Source organism: Jaculus jaculus, chromosome 5, assembly GCF_020740685.1.
Source record: "Jaculus jaculus isolate mJacJac1 chromosome 5, mJacJac1.mat.Y.cur, whole genome shotgun sequence".
NCBI lineage: Eukaryota > Metazoa > Chordata > Mammalia > Rodentia > Dipodidae > Jaculus > Jaculus jaculus.
Window position 1 is genome coordinate 161,395,365 of NC_059106.1, and position 12,526 is coordinate 161,407,890.

The window sequence follows — 12,526 nt, forward strand, 5'->3', positions numbered from 1 at the left end:
TACATGGCTTGATAGAATGTTAAGAGCTGTATGTCCATCAGACTGTTAGGAAATGTGATCATTAGTACTAATTTCAGGGTAGAGTATATTGCCAACATATACCATCATTTCTTCTAGAGGAAATGAGCCCAGTGTCACTTAGTCGCTGAAGGAGAGTATTGATGAGAAGCTGTTGGAGGGTGTTCACTTCCCTTCTGTTGTGGATTTCTTTCCTTCCACTGTGACCCCTTGATTAGCATGACTGATGGTGAAAGTTAGATACGTAGGTTCAACTATTGGATAATCTGATTCTCTTAACCCAGTTTTGACCATGAATATGATAAAACTTTTTTAACAAAGAGAAATGGAGTTTATTCAGTCCAGAAAGCAATGAACAAGTTAGTCTGATAGTTTTGCTCAGTCGAGTGTGCTGTATCCATGCTGGTAGAACCTTACTTTATAAAGTATTTCAGTGCACATTGTACCAGGGACAGTAAAGATGTAGTCATTTACATCACTGAGCCATGTTCAACATTGAGGAAAACAGTTAAAAGCCTTGTGGTTAATTTCAGATTCCCCCAATTCAAAGAGTGCAGAGATTTGTAATGATGCCTTTCTTAACCCTAGTAACAGAGAGACCTGAAAGCTCAAGTCACAGGTCTTGACTCTGAATCCTCTCCCAAGTTATTCCAAAGTGAAAATGCTGGTTACAGCATTCTTACCATGGAAAGTAAATGTTTCAGGTAGTGTGCATCCAAAATTTAAATTCACTTGGGGAAGCAAAACAAAACAAAAACAGTTCTTTGCTGGTGTGTATGCTAGGCAGGTGTTTTATCTCTGAGCTACATCCCTAGTGAGATTCTTTGAGCAACTGAACTTTCACATACTTAGAAGGGACTGAGAAGCTTTTGCTAAGTAGAATTGACAAACACATTTACCTTTGTCTTAAACTTAGGACTTAAAGGACTGCAGTGTGAACTCCTTTGGTCAGTGCGTGTGGGCTCATTGATTTGAGGAAGATAGCATTATTTCCTTAGTGAATTACACCTTTTACCCTCTCTGGCCCTCTCCATCACTAATTGTGCTTTAGAGTTTGTCTTTTGGTGGTAATTTATCCCAGATATCCTTTCTCTTTCATTTCTTAGCATCTGTATATGTTACGTATTTCTTATAAATAAGACTGGACCTTTCTTTCAAGCACATCTGACAATCTGTGTCTTCACTGGTATGTTCAGAAGTTCACCTTGCATCTAAGGCTCTTTAATAGTGGTCTACTCAGTTTTAATCAAAAATCTTTTTTTTTTTCTTTTCCTCTTGAACCTGAGAAATTATTCTAATATAGTCCTAGGCTAATAGGTCTCTTTTCTATAAAAGATACTGTTTTACTTTAACTACATTGGATTTTCTCTTTGATGTTATGTCATTACATTTATATATTTAGACAAAAATTATTTTAAAAATATTTAATTGATAGAGACAGAGAGAACGATAGAATGGACATTCCAGGGCCGTTAGCCACTGAAAACTCCAGACTCCTGTTCCACCTTGTGCATCTGCCATCTCTCCAGCCCCAAATTACTTTTCTGATAACCTATTTTGGATACATTGTATCTAAATTCATTCTGAATTTTTATTTATATATATTCTGAATTTTTCTTTCATAAGATCTAGAAGATTATAAGCCCTATATTCTTTACTGTCTGAGATTTATATCTATCCTCTCTTTCCGCAGTTTTAGCTACGTATCCTTAACTGTTTTCACGTAGCTCCTCTTTTTTTTCATGTTATTTATGTCTTGTCTGTTTTTATAGTACTAAGTAATTTCAATGAATTTATTTTCTAGGTCACCAATTTTCTTTTCACCTGTAAGTACTCTTTAACTTATTTTTAACTTATTTTTTTCCCTCAATTTTTATTAACATTTTCCATGATTATAAAAAGTATCCCCTGGTAATACCCTCCCTCCCCACTTTCCCCTTTGGAATTCCATTCTTCATCATATCTCCTCCCCATCTCAATCAGTCTCTCTTTTGATGTCATGGTGTTTTCCTCCTCTTATGATGGTCTTGTATAGGTAGTGTCAGGCACTATGAGGTCATGGATATCCAGGCCATTTTATGTCTGGAGGGAGCACGTTGTATGGAGTCCTACCCTTCCTTTGGCTCTTACATTCTTTCCGCCACCTCTTCCTCATTAGACCCTGAGCCTTGGAAGGTGTGATTGAGATGTTACTCAGTACTCCAGTCACTTCTTTCCAGCACTGTGATATCTTCTGAGTCATCTCAAAGTCACTGCCATCTGAAAAGAGAAGATTCTCTACCCAAAGTGAGAGTAGCATTAATATAAGGGTATGAATATTAAGAGAAGTGCTTACTGGGCAGTTTGATAAGAATAGTATATACATTTTTCCAGACATCAGCAGGTGTTACACACCTAGGGCTCATGACTACCCCTGTTTTAAGTTTTCAGTGTCAAGGATGTGTTTTCCCCCATTGGCCTCCAGTCCAATTGGAGGGCAGTTGGTTTCCACCATGACAGATGTGCCACTATTGCACCCATTGGCTCATTTGGAATGGCTGGCCAATTACAAGGCTTGCTGTGTCCACTGTTGAGTATCTTCACTGGTGTTATCTCTTTCTCCCATTGAACTACATGTAGAATGGCTTCTTCCAGCTTTCTGTCAACTGGTCTACATGGGGAAGGTTATCAGCTCAGTTACAGCAGGATTTCTCAGTGGCCTTGCAGCCCAAGTATGTGGAGTCTTCAGCAATAAGGTCTTACCATCTATTTCTGGTGGGAAACCAAGGGCCCCAGGAATGGCCTATAATGTTTTGGGAGCATCAGAGACCTCCCTGGCCAACAACTCGCTGGAAGGTATCCCATCCCTGCCACTGAAAATTTTCTAGTAACAATCTATGGCTCCTGTGTGTTCCATTGTCCAAAAAAGTAGGTTTCCATATGACTTATTTATATCCTCTTAGATTTTGATTAGCCCTGCCTCCACCTTTCCTTACTCAATCTCTTCCCCTGACCTCACTTAGACCTTTTCACCCCCATTTATCTGTTCTTCTACTTACATATATACAATACCATTCTGTAAGTACCCTCCTCCCTTCCTTTCTCTTCCCTTTATATCTCCTTAACTTACTGACCTTTGCTACTGAGTTTTTTCCTTCCCACATGGAAGCCCAATCAGTTTTTAACTTACAGCCTCTGTGTGTCTCAGTAACTGTCTCTGTCTGCCTACTTATATTAGTATTTTTGAGAAAGGCCTTGCTGTCTAACCCAGGCTAGCCTTGGACTCACAGTCCTTCTGCTTGTACTCCCGACAGTTGAGACTACAGGCATGTGCCACCATGCCCAGCTTAATAAGCTTACTTTCTAGCTGGAATTTTGTTGCTTTTAGGGGGAAAAGGGTGGCTTTATGTGTTCATAAATATGTTTTATATGAAACATATGTAAGGGTGAAACATCAAACATATGTATTTATTAAGACAACTGTTATCCACTATTTGGCATGGGTAGAGTTCTCAATATCTAGCTTCCCGTAACTGATGGGATTAGAAGTCCTTTATATTAGTATTTAGCTTTAGCAGTTGACTTACTTTATAAAGTTTATATTAGAAAAAAATGTACCATATCACACAGGATTTCTTTGTAATGTTATTTTTTAATTAAAATAAGTTTAAAATTAAGTTATAAGTTAAGGTATTTGTTGCAGTCAGGTTCACATTGCTGGCAGGAATCACCTGACCAAGAGCAGCTTTTGGGAAAAAAAAAAACAAAACAACAGTTTATTTTGGCTTATAGATTCCAGGAGAAGCTCCACGATGGCAGGGGGAAACGATAGCATGAGCAGAGGATGGACATCACCCCCTGGCCAACATAACATGGACAATAGGAACAGGAGAGTGTGCCATACACTAGCAAGAGGGAGCTGGCTATAACAGCCATAAGCCTGCCCCCAATAATACACTGCTCCTGGAGGTGTTAATTCTCAAATCTCTATCAGCTGGGAATCTAGCATTCAAAACACCTAGGTTTATGGGGAACACCTGAATCAAACCACCTCATTCTGCCCCTGGCCCCCATAAACTGATAACCATACATGATGTAAAATGCAATGCATTCATCCAACTTTAAAACTCCCCATTGTTTTTATCAATTCCAATGATGTTCATACATCCCCATAGTCCCAAGATCTTTTGACTGAGCCACAACACCAAAAAATCCCCCCCAAAACTCATAATAGCACAGAATAAACATTCACACTGCAAAAGATGGCATTGGCTATAGCAAAGAAATACTCAACCAATACAAGATTTAAAACAACCAGGGCAAACATCAAACTCTGTAGCTCCAAGTCAAACAACTCTAGCCAGTGACAAGTCTCCAAGTCCAATAATTCTAACTCAGCAACAAGTCTCTGGAGTTCCAATTCCACTCCTCCGATGAGGCTACTCATCATAGTCCCGGAAAACTTCATGTGGGCCTGACAGCTTTCCATAGCAGCTGTCTCATGGTCCTAACATCTCTACTGGGTTTCCACTACAAGCCACAGTTCATCCTCATGGCCCCATCGGTTCTCCATGCAGGCATCCCTGCTTCACACTGCCCATGGCCATTTCCAAAACACAAAATCATGTTGTAAACTTAATGACCCTCTCTTTCCTGTATTTCTCATACTCCATAATACCAAGTAGGGTGCCAATTTGTTAATCCAGGAGGGAATAAAGCAAACTTTGAAGAACAGGATACTCCTTGAGCACTCAGGACCCTACAAGAGTCTACATTCTTCTTGTTGCCCCAGTACAGGTCAGCTGGCCCAATCTCAAAGGTTGTAATCTCCCATATAATTGCAGCTGAAAGGGCAGCAGTTTCAGACAAAGATTTCATATCTGTGTCATACCCTCTGCTCACACCAGTCCATTTCTATGTAATGCAACTTTGCACAACTTCTCAGGATACGCCATCACAGTAAGCCTCTCACATAAACTGCTTCTGGCCCAGTCCAGACAAAGCTCCTTTTCACCCTCACGAGCCAAACCTCACAGTCCATAGTTCTTACTGCATTCAGCTCTTTCAGTTATGACCAGAATAGTCCATCAAGCTGTACTTACAGCACTGCAAGGCATCTCTTAGGCCAAGGTTTCAAATCCTTCCACATTCTTGAAAATCAGCTCCAAAAGGCCAAAGCCACACAGTCAGGTGTGTAGCAGTAACATCACTCTCAGTACCAACATTACATTTGCAGTCAGGTTCACATTGCTGGCAGAAATCACCTGGCCAAGAGCAGCTTTCGGGGGAAAAAAGGGTTTTTTTTTGGCTTGTAGACTCTAGGGGAAGCTCCAAGATGGCATAAACAGAGGGTAGACATCACCCTCTGGCCAACATAAGGTGGACAACGGGAACAGGAGAGAGTGCCAAACACTAGGAAGGGGGAGCTGGCTATGACACCCATAAGTCTGCCCCCCACAATATACTGCCTCTTGGAGGTGTTAATTCCCAAATCTCCATCAGCTGGGAACCTAGCGCTCAGAGTACCTAAGTTTATGGGGGACACCTGATTCAAACCACCACAGTATTCTAAAGGAAAATGTTAAGTAAATAACTGTGAAAGTGTTAAGTTGATTACATAATGTATTCTCTGGACCCATAGTGACCTAACATAGAAAAATAAATGTGTGATAAAACTGCTTTCAGAGAAATAGGCATGGTGCTCTAGGCTTACCAAAAATGGTGCGAACATAAACTTGGTGTGTTGGAAAGATCAAGAATTGCTTCTTGGCATTGAATATTAAGAACTGGTAAGCCTCATTTCAGCATAAGGTTTGTTTAGGAATGACAAGCAGTTGAGCATGACTGTTGTGACTGGAGCTAGACGCAGAGTGGGCTCATGCATGGCTTTCAATGCTTACAGTAGGGCAATTGGATGTATTGTGATGGTGAAGGGAATTTCTGCTCCTGAGTGGCTTTAAGCAGTAAAATGATAGGACCAGAATTTGAGAAGATGCTGAGATGGAAGGCAAGCTGCCATTTAGGTGATTGCTTGTTGCATTAGTTCAAAGGAGACAAGGTATTTATTACACACTGGGCATGAAGTGGTGCATATCTGGAAAATTTAGATTTTGTGAGGGAAGTAGAAATGGCAGGATTTAGTACTGTGTTGGGTAGAAATGTGTAAGGATACTTGAAGGGTAAGTGTTGACCATCACATTTTGGTTTCCTTTATATTTTTGCTTTGAGTAACCATTTGGCATGTAGAGTAGTTAATTGATAAATAAATAGTATACAGAAAGAGGGAAGAACTTGATTTCATTTGTTGTCTTTTGTTTTTAAGGAAAAAAGTTAGTTTTTGATCTTGCTTATTAATACGAGGGGCTTGTGGGACATGTTGGTTAAGATTAGTAGCAATTGGAAATCCTAGAAGTCAAGAGATGGAAGCCCAGCCTGGAGGTACTCGGGAGTCTTCAGCATTTCCTACTGTACCGTGTGAGATCATTTTAAATGGTACATAGACACATGAAAAACTTTAATAGTAACAAGGTGTACGAAACTATAACTTGCTTATCAAACCTGTGACTTCATGGACATTATCACTTAAGCCAAGTAAGTCCAATGAAAGGGAAATATCAAGTAAAACCGTGATAAATGAAAAAAAATGGTGAAGCTATGCAAATGATGAAAGTTCAGAAAGTGTTGTTTTAAGTCATGGGTATGGTGGATAAGGTCACTCAAGGAGAGAGTAAGTGAGAAGAAAAGAGTTGACATTTGGGTGGCGGGGAATGGAGAAGAAGAGCCCATGAAGGAGACTGAGGAAGAGCAGCCAGACGAATAGGAGGAGAAGCAGAAGATGGTCTTTGGAGTCCAGATGAAGAGTTCTCAGGAGGAGGAAGTGGTCCACAGTGTCAAGTAAGTTGTAAGCCGAAAAGTGCTCTTTGGATTTAGCAGTTAAGGTAGCCCATTTAGCTGGAAGCATCTACACAGTAATTCTTCTTCTAATGTTAATAGTGGGTACTTACTATTTCTCATATGCCTGGCACTCTTCAAAGTACTTAGCATGTACTGACTTACCCATCAGGTAGGTAGTATTGTTTTTTCCCTCTGATAACGTGAGGAAACGAAAGCACAGAGAAGTGAAGTAACTTGCGCAAGATCACACATCCAGGAACTGCGAGAGTCAGGTTCAAGCCCAGGCAGTCTGGCCCAGAGTCCATGCTCTTAACCATTTTGCCACATTGCCTCTCTTGTTGAAAAGGAAAATTTAAAAACTACACCAGTGTTGTAATTACAGTACAGTTGGTGCTGTGTATGGTATTTATAGCTCTGCCAGGCTTAAATGACCAGCACCACATTACAGTGGCTGAATCTGCCACTTGTATTGTAATCAACACCATGATGATTACATGTGGGCTATTACAGTTCTTGGCTCTTTCTGTATTTATATGTAAAAACCAGGATTTAAAGGTATACATATTTTTTTTCATGATGACACATCCCATGTTATGTGCCTTATATTGGGTTCTTTGGTGTCTTTTTTTTTTTTTTTTTTTTTTTCTTCCTGGCTGTTGCTCACTTTGGAGTTGAATTCTTTCAAGGCTGGAAATACTGTTCATGCAGAGCAGGTGAGCTTCCAGATGTTACAGTTTCCCTTGAATGGTAGAAATGGAAACCAAATTGTAGGAAACAGCGGAGGAGTGAGGGGTTGAGTGGAATAGAAAAAAAGAAGAGTTCTTGTTTAGGTTGAATGGCTGTAGGAGGAGACAGGGAAGAGGAGAACTATGACGACTCCTGGTGCGGCCAGAGAGGAGGACCTGAGTAGAGGGTTTAAGAATTGGCTTAGAAATGGACAGTAGGGTGAGGCCCGCCCCTGAGTAGGTTCCCTGTGAGGTGGGCAGTGAAGTCCATTTCAGTTGAGAAGACTGTTAAACTATCAGGCTGGAGTGTCATGATGATGGGCCGTGATATGTCTGGAATGATGATGACCTTTGGAGGAGAGGAACTGATTGACAGTATTCTGAAACATGAAAGTAATCCAGAGGTAAAAAGGTAGTCATTACAAAGAAAACTAGAAGTAGTGAAATACAGTGTTTGAGAGAAGAGTCAGAGGACCTTTTAGCTTGATAACCTTGAGCAAATTACTTAATTTTTCTGAGACATTTTTCCCATTTGTACAGTGGAGATGATGCTATGGGTCTGCATGAAGAATTACTATGAGGCTTAATGAGGAGATGCCTATAAAATGCTTGGTACAATATGTGACACGTGTAAATAGTTTGCTAGATTGCTTATTAGTGTCCTTCACTTTCGATATTATGAGTGTTCCAAACATCAATTGGACATAATAAGGCTTGATTAAAAATAGACTTATAAGGACTGACAGTGGTCTTATTTAAAAAACTTGGTTTGTTCTAACAATTGTAGGCTAACAGTGATGAAATGAAGAGATAAAAGATGGTTTTGATGATGGTGCTGGTGATGAGAGGAAAAGAATGATACTACTGGGAAAGAGTCCAAAGTAATGAAATGCTGGATTGTCACTCATATTTAGTGTAGCTGATTGTTCATTAAAAAAAAAACAAACTAATTATTGGACTTTTTCCGAGAAAAACCTAGTGTAAAACTTAAGTCCAAATTTCCATTTCCTCGATTGAAATAAGCATTTGTAAAGCATGTTTTTTGATAATGTGGTTTTATTTTTCTCTCATTCCTTTGCAGTCTGTTAGTGCTGGCTGTGTCTTGTGGTCATTGGGAGAGTTCTGGAAGTGGGGATGGATAGGAAGAGGCAGGTCTGGGTGTGGCCGTGGAGAATGGAGACTGATTATAATGTCATGCTGGACCACTTCCACCTTGCCCCTTGGCCCAAAACAGACATACGAGTAGTTGATAAATGGTTTCTTAGTGTTGAAGATTGGTTCAGGGCAGGAGTTAAGAGTTAAAGTGGTTGTACACCATGAAATGGTGTATTTTAGGGTACGCAGTCTAGCCGGTGGTAAAAGCACATCAGTGAGAAACTTGTCTTTTCTCCATTCAGCAAGCACTTGAGGGCTTATCGCTTGCACGACGCAGGGTGAGCAAGATGTCCTTCTGATCTTCACCTAGAGGAGACAGGCCGTCCCTTCAGTGCAGAGCAGAGCTGGTGACTATGGGAACCTAAAGAGCAGAAGATAGGTTATAAACGCTTTGGAGAGATTTGGGGCTGAGGGAACCCCCAGCATGCTAGACTCTTCCAGAACTCAGTGTTCTGATTGGAGTTACTTTCCTGGAATATAGACCCCAGGTATTTTTGGGTTACATCATAAAAGCCAGGAAAACCGCTGCTCACGTCCACTCAAGTGATTGCTGATCTGCGTGCATGTCGTTCCTTAGGATTGCGCGTCATGGACGATTCTGCGGAGGAGGATCTCACTGTGGCAGATTTTGCTGTGCTGGAGGAGTGCGTGTGTGAGGAGGACTGTGTCTGCGCTCCCGAGCTTACGACAGATGATTATGTACGTGTGACTCAGCTGTACTGTGATGGAGTGGTAAGTAGGCTTGCTAATTTTCTGTTACAGACTATGTGTCCCATGGACTTCCTAATGTAGAGTGGCCCAAGTAAAGGTGCTTTTGTGGCACATGGATATTGACAGGAAGGTACATGCTTGTGAAGAGATGATTTCAAAAGCAAACAGTGCCCTCCCAGTCAACATGTGAATGGAGGGAATGAAGAAGCGGTCCTGGGGAAAACGCAGAGGAAACACGGAAGAGGACTTAAATTAGGGCTCACTATCTAGCGATGCATTCAGAATATATAAGTAATGCATATGTCTTGAAAAGTTTTTAGTTTAATTTTACTAGTTCTTTAGATATTTGTACTATTGCATTTTGCTAGTTACAAATCAAAATAATTTTCCTCTTTTAGGGAATGCAGTATAAAGATTATGTACAAAGTGAGAGAAATTTAGGTGAGTACATAGTATTATAGTGTGTTAACTTGTGGTTGAACTGTAAAGGGAGGTCCAGTCATCAATGTAATAAGTTTATCTTTTTAAATATTTTATTTATTTGAGAAAGAAAGTGAGTGAGTGAGTAAGAGAGCATGGGCAAGCCAGGGCCTCCAACTATTGCAACCAAATTTTGGATGCATGTGCCACCTTGTACATCTGGTTTTACCTAGGTACTGGTCCTTTGGCTTTGCCAACAAGTGCCTTAGCCACTAAGGCATCTCTTCAGCCCAAAATTTATCTTTTTAAAACCGTGAGAGGGAACAAGAGATGAAGAGAAGAGGGAAAGTGGCAAAAGGAAACATGTAGTATAAAAGTAGAAAGGAGGCTGAGTTTGGGAGAGGGTAAAGGGGGAAGGTAAGCAAACAGTTCGTATGAAAACACTACAGTGAAATCTAATCTATGGTAACCTAATAAAAATTTTAATTAAAAAGAAGTGTATTAGAGCTGGGAAGATAGCTCAGTTGTTAAGCTGCTTGAGGGAACCTGAGTTCTATCTCATTACTCACATAAATGCAGGGTGTGCTGATGTATGCCTATAATTCCTGTACTGTCAGGGCAGAGACAGGAAGATCCCTAGAGCTCACTGGCTAGCCAGTGTAGCCTACTTGATGAGCTTCAGATCAGTGAGAGATCCTGTGTCCAAAAGAGGTGGACAGCATTCTTAAGGTGGTCTATTGGCCTCCATGCACATGCACCCACACACAGACATGTGTTTATACAGATACGAACATGCACATACACCTCCGGTACCTACATATACTCAAAACAAACAAAAAAGGTGGTGGCACACCCTGTAATCCCAGCACTTGGGAGGCTGAGTGAGACCCAATACACAAATCCAGGGTTAGCCTATTCCACATAGACCTTGTCTTAAAAAAACAAAAGCTAGGTGTGATGGCGCATACCTGTCATGAGTTCAAGATCACCCTGAGACTACATAGTAAATTCCACGGCATCTTGAGCTAGAGTGAAACCCTACCTTAAAAAAACAATAGGTTGGCTTAGCAGTTAAGGCACTTGCCTACAAAGCCAAAGGATCTAGGTTCGATTCCCCAGGACCACAGAAGCCAAATGCACAAGGTGGTATACATGCATCTGGAGTTTGTTTGCAGTGACTGGAGGTGCTGGTGTGCCCCCCCCTCAGGTAAATAAATAAAACATTAAGAAATTTTTTTGCCGGGCGTGGTGGCGCACGCCTTTAATCCCAGCACTCGGGAGGCAGAGGTAGGAGGATCGCCGTGAGTTCGAGGCCACCCTGAGACTCCATAGTGAATTCCAGGTCAGCCTGGGCTAGAGTGAGACCTTACCTCGAAAAATCCAAAACAAAAAAAATTTTTTTTTTACTTTTTTCCACTAGAAACTTAAATCTTTCTTTGTTAAGTTAGCATTTTAATACATAAATATTCTTAACATCTAACATTGAAATATTCCATCCAGTCATTTCTTACATTTTTGAAAATTTATTTTTATTTATTTATTTGAGAGAGGGAGAAAAAAAAAGAGAATGGATATGCCAGGGCCTCTAGCCACTGTAAACAAACTCCAGACACATGTGTCACCTTGTGCATCTGGCTTACATGGGTACTGGGGAATCGAACCTGGGTCCTTAGGCTTCAAAGGCAAATGCCTTAACCACTCTCTCTAGCCCTATTTCTTACCATTTAATATTCATTTTTACCTTTTACCTGTTAACTGCTGATTCATTTAAAAATGAAGCACAAATACTAATTAAAATTTTTTTATTTTAATTAAGAGTTTGACATCTGCAATATATGGTGTAGCAAGCCTCTTTCTGTCTTGCAAGATTACTGTGATGCCATTAAAATAAATATCTTCTGGCCACTTCTTTTTCAACATCAGCACAGTTCTCTCATATCACGATTGCATCCTTGTGTGGAAACTACGTAAGTTAACTGTGTGTTACTCATGTTTCATGAACAGTGGAAAGTGTACATATTTATATTTGCCTCAGTTTTATTTCATAGCACAGAAAAAGTATTTGACTGTGAATGAATATTACAACATGTTAATGAATTCTGAATACTAGTAGATGGTCAACTTGAAGCCGAGTCAGGAAAAATGAATATGCTTATTGTTGCAACTTAGTACATATAGTATCGAAGAAAGGTACATTTAGTAAGCAGCTTATGTATTGTTTCCTAGAGTTAAGAAAAAGAACTTAATTTTTAGCCAGGTGTTGGGGTGCATGCCTTTAATCACAGCTCTTGGGAGGCAGAGATAGGAGAATCACCATGAGTTTGAGGCCACACTGAGACTACATGGTGAATTCCAGGTCAGCCTCGGCTAGAGTGAGACCCTACCTCGAGAAACCAAAAAAAAAAAAAAAAAAAATTTATTGTTTTTAGATGGCTTAAGTTCTGTTATAAACATAAAGTTCATGTTATTAAACACAAAAAATTAGAGAACTTACATATACACGAGAGCCTAATATTTTTAAAAAATTGTTTTAAGCAGTTGTCGTGCTTCTGAGATAAGTTTGAAAAAGTTACAGCATCTTGAGTTGATGGAAGATATTGTGGATTTGGCAAAGAAAGTTGCGG

General features: G+C 40.2%; 1 protein-coding gene across 4 annotated transcripts in view; it reads left to right on the forward strand.

Moving 5' to 3' along the window:
* Ttc3 (tetratricopeptide repeat domain 3) overlaps window positions 1–12,526 on the forward strand; it is a 129,516-nt gene that overhangs the window by 8,272 nt on the left and 108,718 nt on the right. For 2 of the 4 annotated variants that reach the window (XM_045149854.1, XM_045149856.1), the window contains exons 1-4: window positions 9,349–9,503; window positions 9,881–9,923; window positions 11,719–11,869; window positions 12,438–12,525. The exons of 1 other annotated variant lie outside the window; for it this stretch is intronic. In XM_045149854.1, coding sequence (XP_045005789.1) covers window positions 9,360–9,503; window positions 9,881–9,923; window positions 11,719–11,869; window positions 12,438–12,525 — 426 coding nt within the window. In that variant the 5' untranslated portion in view covers window positions 9,349–9,359. Of the gene's footprint in view, window positions 1–9,348; window positions 9,504–9,880; window positions 9,924–11,718; window positions 11,870–12,437; window position 12,526 lie in introns of those variants that run through there. One more of the 4 variants, XM_045149855.1, reaches the window with a different exon arrangement.